At 33.5% G+C, this 16647-nt stretch overlaps 1 protein-coding gene across 1 annotated transcript in view; it reads right to left on the reverse strand.

The window, feature by feature from the left end:
- Positions 1–6588: 6588 nt before the first annotated feature.
- Bmt2 (base methyltransferase of 25S rRNA 2 homolog) overlaps positions 6589–16647 on the reverse strand; it is a 79713-nt gene continuing 69654 nt past the window's right edge. The window contains exon 5 of the mRNA XM_046422528.2: positions 6589–9836. Coding sequence (XP_046278484.1) covers positions 9207–9836 — 630 coding nt within the window. The 3' untranslated portion in view covers positions 6589–9206. The remainder of the gene's footprint in view (positions 9837–16647) is intronic.

Consider the following 16647-nt stretch of genomic DNA (forward strand, 5'->3'; position numbering starts at 1 on the left):
CTGTTGCTTTAATTTGTTCTTTTTCTCATGCCTGGTGAGATTGAGCTCCCTATTTTATTTTCTGCCATTTTTATTTCTTCTCATATGAACTGTCAGTTCCTGTCTGTTGTTCATATTTACCATTATGTGTTGAATTGTCTACCACTGATACTCTTGAACTGTCTTTGATCTGAAATGTTATGTTTATCATATACTAAATTCCTAAATGTACATTGGAAAGGTTCAGGACTTTTTATTCTTTTCTATTTGTCTATTTGCACTTATGCCCTACCATATTATTATAGTCTTTAGTTGGCTTTTATATCAATATTTTCTTCATTCTTCAAAAGCTTCCTAGTTATATATGCCTACTTTTTTCTTTCAAATTTTTAATCAGTTCATAAAATCCATACAAAAATCTTATTTATATTTTGGTTAAAAATGCAATAAATTAGAGATTAATTTTGGGGAGATTTGACATTTTCCAAATTTTGCTATCTTACCAAATCACAGACTTAACTGATATTTAGTCGTCTCAGGCACTTGTAATATCTATAGTTTGATGTTCCTTATAAGGTTTTTTAGATTTTCTTTACTTATGTCTCAAAACTTTATTTTCCTTCCCCCCACCCCCCCATACTGGAATTGAACCCAGGGCCTTGTGCATGCTAGCCAAGTACTCTACCATTTACACCACTAGTCCCCCAATTTTTTATATTGCTTATTGTTAAGTACTTTAAGTTTTTTGTTTTTGTTTTTGCAAACATGAATGAGACTTCATTAGATTTTCTAATTAGTGTTTGCCATTTTTTAGGAAAACAAAACTACTAAGCTTTTTTTTTATTAGTTCTAATAGATTTTTAGTCATTTATACTTTTTAGTCAATGATAACATCTACATGTAATAAGCTTTTTTCTTACTTTCCAATCATTATGATTCTTTTTTTTTTTTAATCTCATTTTACTTAACAGGCTAAGTCTGTTGTTTCAGCATTGAAAAGTCTTGGTGATATTGGGCACCATGGTGTTTCTTTCAGCCTTTAATGAAAGGCTTCTAATATTTGTTCATTAAATATGAGGTTTGCTGAACATTTTTGGTAAATTTTTCTTTCCACGTTAAGGAGGATGTCTTCTATCAATCTGACTAACAGCATTTATACGAATGAATTTTGAATTTAATGTTTCTTTTTTCAGCATCCAGATGATTATATAGATTTTCTCTTTAATTGATGGATATGGTGACTTGCATTATTACTTAACTGAATGCATTCTTGGAAGAAAAATAATCCTCTTTGGTAGTAATGAATATTACTTTGACTAGATTTTTTCCCCCTAGGATTTCATTGAGTAGCCTTATATTAATAATTAAAAGTGAAATTGAATTGTGAGTAGGCAGAATGATGGTCTACCAAAGATACCCTAATTCATAGAAGCCGAATCAGCTTTTACATAGCAGGTGACTTACCTTAAAGAACTTGAGATAAGGAACCAAAGTAATCAGGAGTCCTTATACATGGAAACCTTCCAGTTGCAGAGAGAATGAGCAGGAGCTGCAATGATAGAAGAAGGATTAGAGAAATGTAAGTGAGGAGTTGAGCAGATAGCTGGTTTTGAAAATGCAGGAAGAGGACCATGATCCAAGCAATGCAGGAGGCCTCTAGCTAGAAAACGCAAGGAAATGAATCCTACAGCCTTCAAAAACGAATGCTAACACCTTGATTTTATAGTGAGGCAAGAGCCATGTTTGACTTAATATCATACAGAACTATAAGATAATATATTTGTGTTATTTTAAGTCACTAAATTTATTTATAGCAACAATAGAAAATTAGTATAGTCTGTAGTCTATAATTTTATCTGTGTGCTCTACCAGTTTGGAAAACAGATATAGCCAAAAAAAAAAAAAAAAAAAAAAAACCTTCTTTTTCAATGCTTTAGAATAACTTTTACGAAAAAAAAAATTGTTCATAAATGTTTTATCAAACACCTGTAAAACTGATTCTTGTGCCTTTATAAAAAAAAGATATTCAATTCCTTTTTGGACTTTGTCATTTCCTATCCCATCTTCCAGTTCTGGCACTGCTTCAGGGCTGGATATGAGCACAAGACAGGTGGTGTTGCAGTTTCTTACCACCATCTCTCCCTTGCAGCAGCATCTGGGCCCAAACCACTGACTGGTTGAAGACAAATGTTCAGGTTCCTTACCTCTGCTGGGGCCACCAGTGCAAAGCAGGAAGTAGAGCTAGCACCAATAGTACCTAAGAAAAACACATCATCTGATGGGAGCACCACTCCATACAGTAAGCACCCCACTCATTGCAGTCTACATAACACCTGCCTGAACTAGTGTCCCCATAGAAATGGTAGGTCTCTCTGACTCTTCCACAGTATGCACTGAGCCCATATGTGTACAAATTGAACTATATTCTAATTCTGAGAATGTATTAAGGAATAAACTCATTAATATTAAACAAACCTGGACTACCTCAAAAGATTCATAAACTATTAGCAGTGGTCTTGTGTCATCTCAATTGCATTTGGGAAGAAAAATTCATTCATTTATGAATATTTATTGATTACTGGCTTTGTGCAAGGTATTTTTCTAGGCCGAAGATACAAAATGTAATAGAAGGCCTTTCCCAAATATCTAGACACAGAAAGATAAATTTCAGATATTTGTAGCTATGTGGAGACTTTATGATTTTTTAAGAGACCACTTTAGAGTATGCAGACTGTATGTTCTTCCTAAAGAAGTGACATTTATGCTGAGAACTGAACAACAAAAGTGAAGTAGGTATGCAAATCAAATAAAGGAATAAGAAATGTTAGGCAGAGGGAATATCTAGTATAAAGGTAGGCATGGGTATGTATGTGCCTATTTGTCTGTGTCCCCTCTCCCGTCCCTTCCCCTAAGGATTTTAACATAGAGATTGAAGGAGAGAGGGATAGGAGATTTGGGGAGGCAGAGAGGGGGTCACATCATTTACATTAGCTTTTTTATGATGAGGGACACTGGTACTTAAGTCATGTTTAGATGACTTTGTGTGAAAGGAAAGCCAAGTAATCAGTTTTCATTGATATGTAAACCAGGTACTGCAATGCAAGAATGTTTTCAGTAATGTTAATTTTTGTTCATTGCCATGTATTAATGCCTATATATATATATATATATATATATATATATACACACACACACACACACACACATACACACACAAATACACACGCTATTTAACTGTCTATGTATATTATAAAATCATTGCTAATTTCTGACTATCCATTCTCCAGTGTAAGAGTGAAGTAATTAAGCCTCAACTATGAGTTATAATTTATTGAATGGTGTAGACTTTGTTACAATTGTATCCCTATCTTAAGAAGCAATCCTACACACGGCTTTCAGAGTTAAAAAAAAAAAAAAAAAGTGGGGCAGGGGGAAGGCAGGGAGCCAGGAGGTCTAGTAGATCAGTGGAAGTTCATAGTTACTAAAAAACAACTCCAAGAGTATGTTCTGAATACAACATAAAACCTAAACTACTCCGTCTAAAGACCTGTGCTTGTTCTCTTTTGAGTTTCTTCACCTTATGAAGTAAAATCAATCCACGAAAGTATTTCTCTGCACCTGTACTTATCTGTAATATTACCTTTTCACAAATGATGTTAAAATGTCACTTCGTTACACTTCAGAAATTTTAGGGAGGAAGCATTTTTCATTATATTATAAAGAACTCATTTGAACTTTTCTGAAGTACTAAATTGATGTCAGCAGTTCAGTGTGTAGCCGCCAGCCATAAGCAAGACTGAAGAAATGGCGGCTTGTGACACCCTAATTCTCATTCATCATCTCCTCATTCCTCTGGCACCATTCTTTAGGCCCTACTTGTATACTTCAAGTTACATAAGCTCCAGACCAGCACCCTTTCTCTCCATCAAAATGTAGCCTTTCTAATTCCCAGGTTCCTTCTGTTTCCTCAGCAACCTGCTCTGATACTCTGTGCTTGTGGTTGTAAAGCTCTGTTTATAGGTAAGCCATTAGGTCCTCATTCTGCCACTAGTCTATTTCCTGAGCGTCTTTTTTCTCACAGATGGACCCCAGGACTTTAACTGCCAACCTTCCCCTCTTCTTTCCTCCAATCACCAACTTTATTTTCAGGAATTGTTTAATCCGTATATAAGTTTGGGTTTCATATTCTCTCTTGGATTCCTAGTGAAAATGCCTGAGGCAATTTGGAACAGATGAGTATTTTTTGCTAAGTTTATTATTCCTTCTCATTTTAGCCAGTTTTTGAAAACTTCCATCCAAACAGACATGTGTTTTAGGAGTGTGAGGAAGAAGTCAATTACTATTGGCCATGACCACATTTGTGTTCTTTTTCCTTGAAAAAGAAAACAATGGGCATAGCTAGTGACATTAGTTAAGCATAAATGATTCATAGGTCTAGAATGGACTGCAAATGTAACTTGACTTAAATGTGGATCCTGTAATAGCTTCATATAGAACATCTTTGTGCCTACAGATTATATTCTTGATAGCTGATTTCCCACATCAGCTCGAAATGCTACAGAAAAAAATACTGTCATTAGTACGTTCCACAGGATAATTTAATTGGTTGTGATTGACTTCAACAGATATGACATATATGCAATAAAAGTTCATTTTCCAGACTTTTCTCCATAGAGAGTTACAAACAGACCTTGAATAACTATCACACATTGGTTTATCTTTTGAGCATTGTTCCCTATCATTTTTATGGTTTGGGCATACTGATCCAACAATATCAACAAATTTGTTTTACAGCTTTTTAATGACAAACTTAAGAAATAATTCTGCAATCAATGCCTATGACAATTTTTGTTTATTTTCATTTAACTTAATGTCATAGAAATAGGTTCTGTATTTTATACTACTGATGAGCCCAGTATTAGAAATTGTTAAAATGTATGATGCGAAATAGTTTCATCTATCATTTTTGACTACTGAGTTAATATTTAGAAGTGTTTTATATTATCACAAAAAGTAGACTAGCTTTCTAATATCTTAGCAAAGGTGCTATGATTAAATATAAAATTCAAAGTAAGTTGAACACTCCTTATATTGACTACAAGTGCCAAGACTCTCATCCAAAAAAAAAAAAAAAAAAAGCACTAAACTACTGAGATTCTGTAAAAAAGTTAGCACTTCACTCCTTTTATAAGATTTAGGGGTCCTTAAAGTAATGAAATTGTTAGGTATATAGCATGCTTGTTCTTTGGGTATTGTGTCATATTGAGCACCACAAATATTCTTGGGGAGCTTTGTGTTCATAGTGGATAGTGGTTATAAATTTTTTTCATAATTTTTTTTGGAGGGGTATTGAAAATTGAACCCAGGACGCATTACCATTGAGCTATATCCCTAGCCCTTCTTATTTTTTTTTTTTTTTAAATTTTGAGAGAGAGTCTCACTAAGTTGCTTAGGGCTTTGCTAATTTGCTGACACTGGCCTCAAACTTGTGATCCTCCTGTCTGAGCTTTCTGAATCGTTAGGATGGCAGGTGTGCAACACCTCACTTGGCTTATCATAAACTCTTATGGAGGTTACTATAATTCAGTTTATTGAGAAGAGTATTTCTGTAATAAACCTTTGTTATTATTTGAATAGTAATATAATGTATTTTCCACCTTTGTTATCAGTTACCAATTTGCAATACCAAAAAGAAACCAATTTTTCTTTTTCTTTTTTTCTTTTGTGGTACTGGGGATTGAGCCCAGGGCCTTGTACATATTAAGCACATGCTCTTACCACTGAGCTGCACTTGCATTCCATTCTGACCTCTTTCAGCAGAGGAGTACTACTGTTATAGTGTGCTCAGAAAAGGGTGTGGAAATGGAATAAAAGCTTAATTTGTTTCCCCTTTTATAATCAGAATTTGCATTTAGCTTGCACTTTTCTGAGGGGCATATCTCTCTTATCCACAATGCTTTTTAATTTGCTGAAAAGTTTTTTGTGCTTAAAGCTTTTTTTTTAACCTGTTATTCCACTTTTGGGAAACAAAGTGATTTTAAGCAAATTTTAAGACAAAACTATAGGATCAGTAGGCAATCATTTTTAGATATCTAGATTCCTAGATACCAAGTACATACAGAATTCTTGTCTTCTCCAATACATCATATACTCCATGAAAATGCAAGGGTTGTAATCACTGTAATCTCTGTTTCCCCAGCATATTGCACATGGAAGAATTCATTTGCTCAAGGAATTAAAAAAAAAACAACACAAAAAACCACCTCTTTTGTAGCATGAGACAGTTGCCTAAAAATCAAAACAGATCTGCTTAATGATAGCATCTGTTATCATACTTCATTTCCCTGAAAGTTAATTATACAGATGACATACGGTGAACGAGAATTTATGCTGTTGTTCTGGTTCTGCCATAAACAGCATGACAATAGGAGAAGTCAGAGTTCTCTGGTAATACCAGCAAGTGAATTTATGGAATTAAGGGATTTAAGTAAATGGAACCAGTGGAAAAATTCTAAAAGTCATTCAAATTCTAAATTGCATTCTAAATCATAAATCATTCAATATGTAAAAGACCACAAAACTTTCAGTTTAGAAGTAACAGACAAAGAATATTAGAAAATTTAAAATTTTTAATAAATGTGCTTTGTTCACAAAATGTGAAAAAAATACAACAAACACAAACATACATTTTCTGGTATGGTACCTCCCACCACTTGGCAGCTATGGTAAAACCAAATGATCTATCATGATCCTGAAGAATCCAACCACATGATTATCATTTGTTTTTTGAAACACCAAATTATTTTGGAGAAACTGCTGTGAATGAGACAGGAGACCTCTTAATTTATTTATAGTCATATGAAATAATTGTTAGAGTAGTCATATAGTATTAGAAGGCCCTTCACTTATTATTATGTTTGTGATCTGGCATCAACACACAATGACTTCTTATATTTCAATACTTATAATAATGAATTGGCCTTGGTGGAACATGTGTTGGTTTAAATCCTGTGTCAACCTAATTTGAATAAACTGAACTTACAGTAACAAATGATGTAAATTCAAACGAATTTATACTAAGTGGCAGTAGGTTTTATAGAGTTTTTTTTTTTTTTTCTTCAAAGTACTACTTAAAATATATCATGCACATTTTGGAGCAAAACCAGAATCAACATCTGTAAACACTCAGAAGAATTTATAGCACCCACATTTTAGCTGTAACACAAACGCTGTCTCAAAGGTCATACTTAGACCAGCTTTTCAAAGCACTATTTTAATTTACTTTCAAAGCACTTTCATTTGGTGTATTGTTGTCTTTGTTATTAGTATTGGATTTAGGCAAACCAAAGAAAATAATCAGTATAATAAAAGGGTAACACTAAAATGCAAGTCTCTATTATCCAGAACACAGTGCTTTTTTCTTTTCTTTTGAGGAAGTTACAAGACATAATCCTGTAGTGTTTAACTGGAAAGAAAGGTAAACCCTAATAATTAAGGAATCATAGGCTATTGAAAGTAAACGAAAAATTTCAGGTTAATTATGGCATATTTGAACAACCATACATTGTTCAGTTAACTGACTTTTTTTTTTTTGGCTAATTATAATCTGGTTACTTTATTAATGTAATATGTGAAATTTAATTTGAAATATTGGGTACACACAATCATTTATATCTTAAAGGATAAGTTTTGTATTTGTAAATAAAATTTGACATTCAAAGGTAACTACAGCAACTCACAATAAGCACAAAAACATCAGTTTTACCAGAGTAAAGAAGTGCAGTTTATGAAATTTAGGATCAACTATTGAAAATGCAAGTTTCCTTTTAAAACACACACACACATACACACATACACACACACACACACACACACAAACATTAACCATGAAATCTGAAACTGTGATATTTCAGTGCAAAAACCTCAGTATGAGGTAATTTTAATGTAATAACCACTTGAAAAAAAATCCACACAGTGGCACTCTTAAAAATGATAGTTTACATGACAATTGCTGGCTGACAAGACAATGTGGACTAAATGTTCTCAGCTGTTTAAACTTGTCTTGTTTGGACATATTTTTCCTTAATCATTTGCTTCTGATTCAGAAACACAGAAAGGCATTTATCAATGTGGAAAGGGAAAATTCCCACAGCCAACTAATGTTTTATATATTCAAAGAAAAATTTCTGCTAGGCTTTAGAAAGAAACTAGGATACCAAAAGTTGAAAACCATTTTGAGATTATCAGCAAAGGATTAATTTTAAAATTTTCTGTGTAATTCCAAACATGTAGAGCAGCACCTCCTTAATGGAAAGGTGGGAACCCTATCAAAGTTGGTCTCATCAGAACATAAACTCTCTTACAAGTGCAAACCCTTTCACAAAGGTGTTCTCAGTCAGTAATTAGTATTATACATTGTTCCTTGCTTAAAAAGAAAACTTTGTAAATGAAATCTAAATTTCAAAAGAGTAAAAATGAATTCTCACAGATTAATATACTTAACACCAAGGCCCAAATCAACAAGAAAAATTATCAAAATACTACTTTGGCAATGGTGCTTCTTGTATTGTGCTAATTAAATCAGAATACATACTTTGGAGGAAAACTCTCCCCCAATGTCTGATGCTGCCAAATGAGTGTAAGAGAAGAAAAAAGCAAAAACAGCTATCACCAATTCCAAAAAGTTCAGGAAATATTGGATCATCATATGAAACTGAATAGAAAACGGCTTTCTGTAACAGATAACAATTTAGCTAGGAAAAAAATGATAAGTGCATCAGAAAACAACTAAACCAATCTATCTCTGTATCATATTTAACTCGTGAGTCATCAAAGTGCAATCTACAGCTTTCTACATATCTTTAAGTTTCCCATTGCAATGGTATAAAGTCAACATTGAACAATTGAAGAAAATGAAAATATAGAGCAAATTATGCTTCATTTTCACAATAGCACTAAAGAAAAAGGTACCTTTCTATATCTTAGTGTGAAATGCTAAAGTAACAGTGATTTCTGCTATGACAGGAGTCACTCTGCATGAAACTTTAAGCATTCTATATAAGAATAAATTTTAAAATCCAGAAGTAGAAAAAAATAGCAAACTCTGTAAACCTCTGCATTTCTTCTATGCAAACCAGGTTTTGTGTATTGAGTTCATGTTAGTATTTCTGATTATTGTAAGCAAATCAGTTTACAAGTCTGGACTGAAAGGGCCTTTTGCTTTTATATTAACTTAAAAGTAATATGGGATCCTCTAGCTCATAGAAAGGAATAGAGCTGGCTTGACTTTCTCCAGAATCTGAGTCATATGGAGCATCAGGGAGTTCTGTGAAACCGTATGCTAATTGTTCATCTTCTATATCTGATCGTACATAGCAGGAAGGATTAGAATATTCCTCATCTTCTATACTGTTGAAATCTTGAGGAATATATAACATCCCTGGGTAGTTCCTACTAACCAAGTCACTTGTGGTTTTTAGGGAGATTTTCCTAAATGCCATCAGATGCATATGTGAAAATTTTGAATACTTGAAGCGTTTAAAGCCCAAGGACTCTATAGCAATCTTCCAGCTTTTCATCATCATAGCATGACGGTTCTGATGGGAGGAATCAGGTGTGATGATAAGTAATAAACCATTTAACACCAACAGTTCATGAGCTTTCTTGCAGCAAATCCATCGCTGGTAGGGTGATGGAAAATAGGAAAGAAGGAGAGAGAAAACAACCACATGGAAAAGCTCTCCAGGAAGAGAATCAATAGGATTTTTCAACTGCTTCAAAAAAGCATCTATAGCATCCTGTGCAAGCTGGAGCGGCTGTTGAAGTTGTAAGTTCAGGAAGTCACACTTGTATACACTCTGCAGAAGAGAGAGAGAGAAAAGGCATATTAATATCAAGGGCTGGGGATGTATATAGCTCAGTGGTAGAGCACTTGCCTAGCATGTGCAAGGGCCCTGGGTTAGATTTCAGCACTGAAAAATTATTAAGTTTGACAGATTTATTTACCAAAACTTATAAAAATCTCAGAAATTAAGCCCAAAGAATTTTAGTTATCATTATGTATGTGTATAAAGTTATATATAAAATATAAAGTTATATGTAAAATGACTTTTCCTTCTTATCAACTTGAAATTAAAAATTTTATGCATATGTACAAAAAAATCTTAAGTTTATCTGAAATTTAATTTGGGTAAGAGTTTACTGGAATGATTTTATTTCCAAACTTAGTCACTCTTACATTCGCTTTGACATATACAGTTAATAAAAACAAGCTAGCTTTAAAAACAACTTTTATAGAAAAAAATACCATAATATAAGTATGAATCAGAGAAGTAAAAATAAAAATGTAATGAATGAGGCATTATAATTTGTATAAGCAGAATGATGCCAAAACTTTCTAAGGTCATGAAAATGGTCTTTTAAGCTATTCTCTTTAACCATTTTAATGTTAACACTACTTTTATTCTATTAAAATATTAATCTCTGGTTTGAAGCAAACTACATATTAAATTCAATTAACAGTCAAATGACCACAGGAAGTACTAGAACTAAAGGAATAAACACTTAATAATTTGCTGACTATTAAAACTCTTTATAAAGAATACTGAATAAGAAAGTGCTAAAGTTTAAGTGCCCTTCAAGGGTCCAAGTTGTTAAGGCCTGCTTCCCAGGGTGGTGTTATTGGGAGGTGGAGCCTAGTCTTGAGGTTATTAGGAGTGCCCAGAAAGGGATTATAGGACGGGATCCATTCCATTCTTTCATTTCCTGGCTGTGAAGCCAGTGGTTTTGCTCTGCCACACACTTCCGCCATTGGTATGTTGCCTTGCCATAGGCCCAAAAGCAACAGGTTCAATTAGGGATTAGATCCACTAAAAATCAAGCTTTTCTTTTTGTAAGTCAGATATCTCATTTATTTGTTCAGTGACAGGAAACGTGTACAGAAAGCATTTTAAAATTTAGACTAAAATTAGCTTACCATATAGCAATAGTCATTAGCAAACACATGCACTAAAACCTTGGTCCTTCCCTTCTGTTACTGTGTAGACAAGCTGGTCCCATAATCATATGGACTGTCTACTAGGGAAAGTAATACACAATGTTCTATTATCTGGAAAAAGATTCTTTTCCTCTTCCCTTTGGTTTCTTTCAGACAGCTCTACTGCAATAAAACTAACACAAAAGCATATTTAAAGTATATACTTTGATAAGACCTAACATTTAACATCCATGAAATAATTGCAGATTAACAGATCAAATACCCACAAATTTTCTATGCTCCTTAATAATCTTTTCCTCATGTTTCTTCCTCTTCCATTGTTACCAGGCAATGACTGATGTGATTTCTATCACTATAGGTTAGTCTGGATTTCCAAGGATTTTATATAAATGGAATAATACAAAATGTGCTTTTTATTCTGCCTGTCTTTTCTCACTTAGCATAGTCATTTTGAGATTTATCCATTTCTTTTTGTAGGCATTACTATTTTATTGCTTTCATTTAAATTGCTGAATCATGTCCCACTGTATCAAGGATACATCACTAGTTGGTTTCCCACACATCTGTTTCTGGATATATATGGACTATTTCTAGTTTTTGACTTATTACAACTGAAGCTGTTATGAATATTCTTGTTCCAAATCTTTGCTTTTTTTTATGCTTTCATTTGTCTCAGGAAAATATCCAAGAAAGAGGTGGTTGGGCCATATAGCAAATGTGTATTTAATTTGTTGTTGTTGTTGTTACCAGATTTATTTATTTGTTATATTTTATTTTATCCATTTAGTTTCTTTTTTAAATCTTTTGTTATGCATGACAATAGAATGCACTTATATAGTTTGATATATGATACATAGATGGAATATAATTTCTCATTTTTCTGAGTACATATTGTAGAATCATATTGGTCATACCGTCACATATGTACATAAAGTAATAATGTCTGTTTCATTCTACTATCTTTCTTATCCCCACATCCCCTGCCTTCCCCTCCTTTCACTTCCCTTCACCTAATCAAGGTAACAGTATCCTTTTTTTTTGCCTTTATACATGTACTTTGTTTGTTTGTTTTGCATTACAATTCTTAATACACATATATACCACAATTTTTGTATCTCTGTATATAAAGTATGTTGACACCAAATTCAAGTCTTCATACATGTACTTTGTATAATGACGTCCATCACATTCCACCATCCTTGCTAATCCCCTGCCCCCTTCCTTTCCCTCCCACCCCTCTTCTCTAACTAGAATTCATCTATTCCTCCCATGCTCTCCCTCCCTACCCACTATGAGTCAACCTCCTTATATCAGAGAAAATATTTGGCGTTTGTTTTTTTGGGATTGGCTAACTTTACTTAGCATTATATTCTCCAACTTCATCAATTTACAAATGCCAAGATTTTATTATTTTTTAATGCTGAGTAAAATTCCATTGTGTATATATGCCATATATTTTTTTAAATCCATTCATCCACTGAAGGACATCTAGGTTGGCTCCACAGTTTAGCTATTGTGACTTGTGCTGCTAAAAATATTGATGTGGCTGTGTCCCTGTAGTATGCTGTTTTTAAGTCCTTTGGGTGTAGTCTGAGGAGAGGAACAGCTGGGTCAAATGGTGGTTCCATACCCAGTTTTCCACGGAATCTCCATATTGCTTTTCAAATTGGCTGCACCAATTTGTAGTCCCACCAGCAATGTATGAGTGTACCTTTTTCCCCACATCGTTGCCAACACTTATTGTTGTTTGTCTTTATAATAGCTGCCATTCTGACTGGAGTGAGATGATATCTTAGAGTGATTTTGATTTGCATTCCTCTGATTGCTAGAGATGATGAATATTTTTTCATATATTTGTTGATTGACTGTATATCCTTTTTCTGAAAAGTGTCTGCTCAGGTGCTTAGCCCATTTGTTGACTGGGTTGTTTTTTCGGTGTTTAGCTTTTTGAATTTTTTTTATACCATAGAGATATGTGATGTGCAATGGGTAAAAATTTGCTCCCAGGATGCAGGCTCTCTGTTCAACTTACAGATTGTTTCTTTTGCTAAAAAGAAGCTTTTTAGTTTGATTCCATCTCATTTATTGATTCTTGGTTTTAATTCTTGTGCTATAGGAGTCTTATTAAGGAAGCTGGAGCCTAATCTCATGATGAAGAATAGGGCCTACTTTTTTTTCTATTAGACGCAGAGTTTCTGGTTTAAATCCTAGGTCCTTGATCCATGTTTAGTTTAGTTTTGTGCATGGTGAGAGATAGGGGATTAATTTCATTTTGTTGCATATGGATTTCCAGTTTTCCAAGCACCATTTGTTGAAGATGCTGTCTTTTCTCCAGTGCATGTTTTTGGCACCTTTGTCTAATATAAGATGACTGTAATTCTGTGAGTTAGTCTCTGTGTCCTCTATTCTGGACCATTGGTCTACTGGACTGTTTTGGTGCCAATACTCTGCTGTTTTTGTTACTACTGCTCTGTAGTATAGTTTAAGGTCTGTTATAGTGATACCACCTGCTTCACTCTTTCTGCTTAGGATTGCTTTAGCTATTCTTGGACTCTTATTTTTCCAGATGAGTTTCATGATTGCTTTTTCTATTTCTATTAGGAATGCCATTGGGATTTTGATTGGAATTGCATTAAATATGTATAGTACTTTTGGAATTGTGGTCATTTTGATAATATTAATTCTACCTATCCAAGAGCAAGGTAGATCCTTCCATCTTCTAAGGTCTTCTTTGATTTCTTTCTTTAGGGTTGTGTAGTATTTATTGTATAGATCTTTCACCTGTTTTGTTAAGTTGATTCCCAAGTATCTTATTTTTTTTGAGGATATTGTGAATGGGGTAGTTTTTCCTCATTTCCTTCTCAGAGGATTTGTCACTGATATACAGAAATGTCTTTGATTTATGGGTATTGATTTTATATCCTGCTACTTTGATGAATTCATTTACTAGTTCTAGAAGTTTTCTTGTGGAGATTTTTGGGTCTTCTAGGTATAGAATCATATCATCAGCAAATACAGCTAATTTAAGTTCTTCTTTTCCTATACATATCCCTTTAATTTCTTTTGTCTAATTGCTCTGGCCAGTCTTTCAAGAACTATGTTGAATAGAAGTGGTGAAATAGGGCATCCTTGTCTTGTTCTAGATTTTAGATAGAATGCCTTCAATTTTTCTCCGTTTAGAATGATGTTGGCCTGAGGCTTAGCATAGATAGCCTTTACGTTGTAGAGATATGTGCCTATTATCCCTAGTTTTTCTAGTGTTTTGAACATAAAGGGATGCTGTATTTTGTCAAATGAGTTTTCTACATCTATCAATATGATTATGATTCTTATCTTTAAGTCTATAGATATGATGAATTATATTTATTGATTTCCGTATGTTAAACCAACCTTGCATCCCAGGATAAATCCCAATTGATCATGGTGCACAATCTTTTTGACATGTTTTTGTATTCAATTTGCCAGAATTTTATTGAGAATGTTTGCATCTATGTTCATAAGAGATATTGGTCTTAAGTTTTCTTTCTTTGAAGTGTCTTTGTCTGGTTTTGGAATCAGGGTGATATTGGCCTCATAGAATGAGTTTGGAACTGCTCCCTCTTTTTCTATTTCCTGAAAAAAATTGAAGGGCATTGGTATTAGTTCTTCTTTAAAAGTCTTGTAGATCTCACTGTGTATTCATCTGGTCTTGGGCTTTTCTTGGTTGGTAATCTTTTGATGGCTTCTTCTATTTCCTCACTTGATATTGGTATGTTTAAGTTGTATATATCTTCCTGACTCAATCTGGGCAGATCATATGACTTAAGAGATTTATCGATGCCTTCAACGTCTTCTATTTTATTGGAGTATAAAGTTTCAAAATAATTTCTAATTATCTCCTGTATTTCTGTAGTGTCTGTTGTGATATTGTCTTTTTGATCATGTATGCTAGTAATTTGAGTTCTCTCTCTCCTTCTCTTCATTAGCGTGGCTAAGAGTCTGTCAATTTTATTTATTTTTTCAAAGAAGCAACTTTTATGAAACTACTGATTATATTTTAAATAATAATTGAACCCAACATTTCTGAACATTGAGACTAACTATAAATGTCTTAATAACAATAATTGGTTCATAGGTGATGTATTGTTGATATTAGGATCTGTTAACACTGTCCTTCCCCACAAAGTAGGGATCTTGGAACCATACAAGAGCACTAAAAATCTTTAGGGTAAAAACAATAACACACCAGTCCCACAGAGCTGGAAAGAAAGAAACGTGAACATCATGAAAAGACAAGGGAAGAAAGTACCACAAACAATTAAGACAACATATCATTAGAAGAATTGACAGCTACAGCAGAAAAAATGACAGAGAAAGATTTCAGGATATACATTATTAAAATGTTTTGGGATTTCAAACAAGACATTAGAGAACAAATAAAGGCAGTGAAAGATCACTTTGACAATGAGCTACACATAAACAAATCCAAGAAGCAAAAGATCAACTCAATAGGGATACAGAGGTTATTAAAAAAAATAAAAAACAAAAGACAAAAAAACCAATAAAAAACCCAGAAATCCTTGAAATGAAAGAAATAATAAACCAAATTAAAAATTCAAACGAGAGCATTACCAACAGAGTAGACCACGAAAATGATAAGAAACCATGGGCAGAACATCCAAGAAATATGGGATAGCATAACAAGACCAAATTTAAGAGTTATTGGGATAGAGGAAGGTATAGAGAAATAAACCAAAGGAATGTGCAATCTGTTCAATCAAATAATATCAGAAAGCTTTCCAGACATGAAGAATGAAATGGAAATCCAAATCCAAGAAGCCTACAGGATGCCGAATGTGCAAAATCACAACAGATCCACACCAAGATACATTATAATGAAAATGCCCAACACACAGAACAAGGAGAGAATTTTAAAAGCCACAAGAGAAAGGAATCAGATTACCTATAGGGGTAAACCAATTAGGATAATGACAGATTTTTCAACACAGATCCTGAAAGCTAGAAGATCCTGGAACAACATATTTCAAACTCTGAAAGATAATGGGAGCCAACCAAGAATTTTGTATCCAGCAAAATTAAGCTTTAAATTTGAAGATGAAATAAAAACCTTCCATGATAAACAAAAATTAAAAGAATTTATAGCTAGAAAACTGGCACTACAAAACATCCTTGGCAAAATATTTCATGAAGAGGAAATGAAAAACAACAATGAAAACCAGCTGAGGGTGGTAGTACACTAAAAGAAAAACTAATCAAAGAGGAAAACCAAGTCTAGTTAAAAAAACAAAAATAAACAAATAGGGTTGGAAGTACAAACCATGTCTCAATAGTAACTCTAAATGTTAATGGCTTAAACTCACCAATCAAAAGACATAGACTAGCAGATTGGATAAAAAAAAAAGATCCAATAATATGCTACCTACAGGAGATTTAACTGTTAGGAAAAGACAAAAAACAGACTGAAGGTGAAAGGTTGGGAAAAATCATACCACTCACATGGACTATGGAAGCAAGCATACTCAGACATACACAGACTGAAGGTGAAAGGTTGGGAAATATTGCTTCTCCACCAAATAAATACAGTGTGTGTCCCTTCCATCGTATTTCTTTAAATTCATAGTTTTCATCATAAAGATTTCCCCACATTTTTTGTCAGATTCAAATAATGTTCA

Source organism: Marmota monax, unplaced genomic scaffold (assembly GCF_021218885.2).
Source record: "Marmota monax isolate L192 unplaced genomic scaffold, Marmota_monax_Labrador192_F-V1.1 WCK01_AAM20220418_F8-fsc00027, whole genome shotgun sequence".
Lineage (NCBI taxonomy): Eukaryota > Metazoa > Chordata > Mammalia > Rodentia > Sciuridae > Marmota > Marmota monax.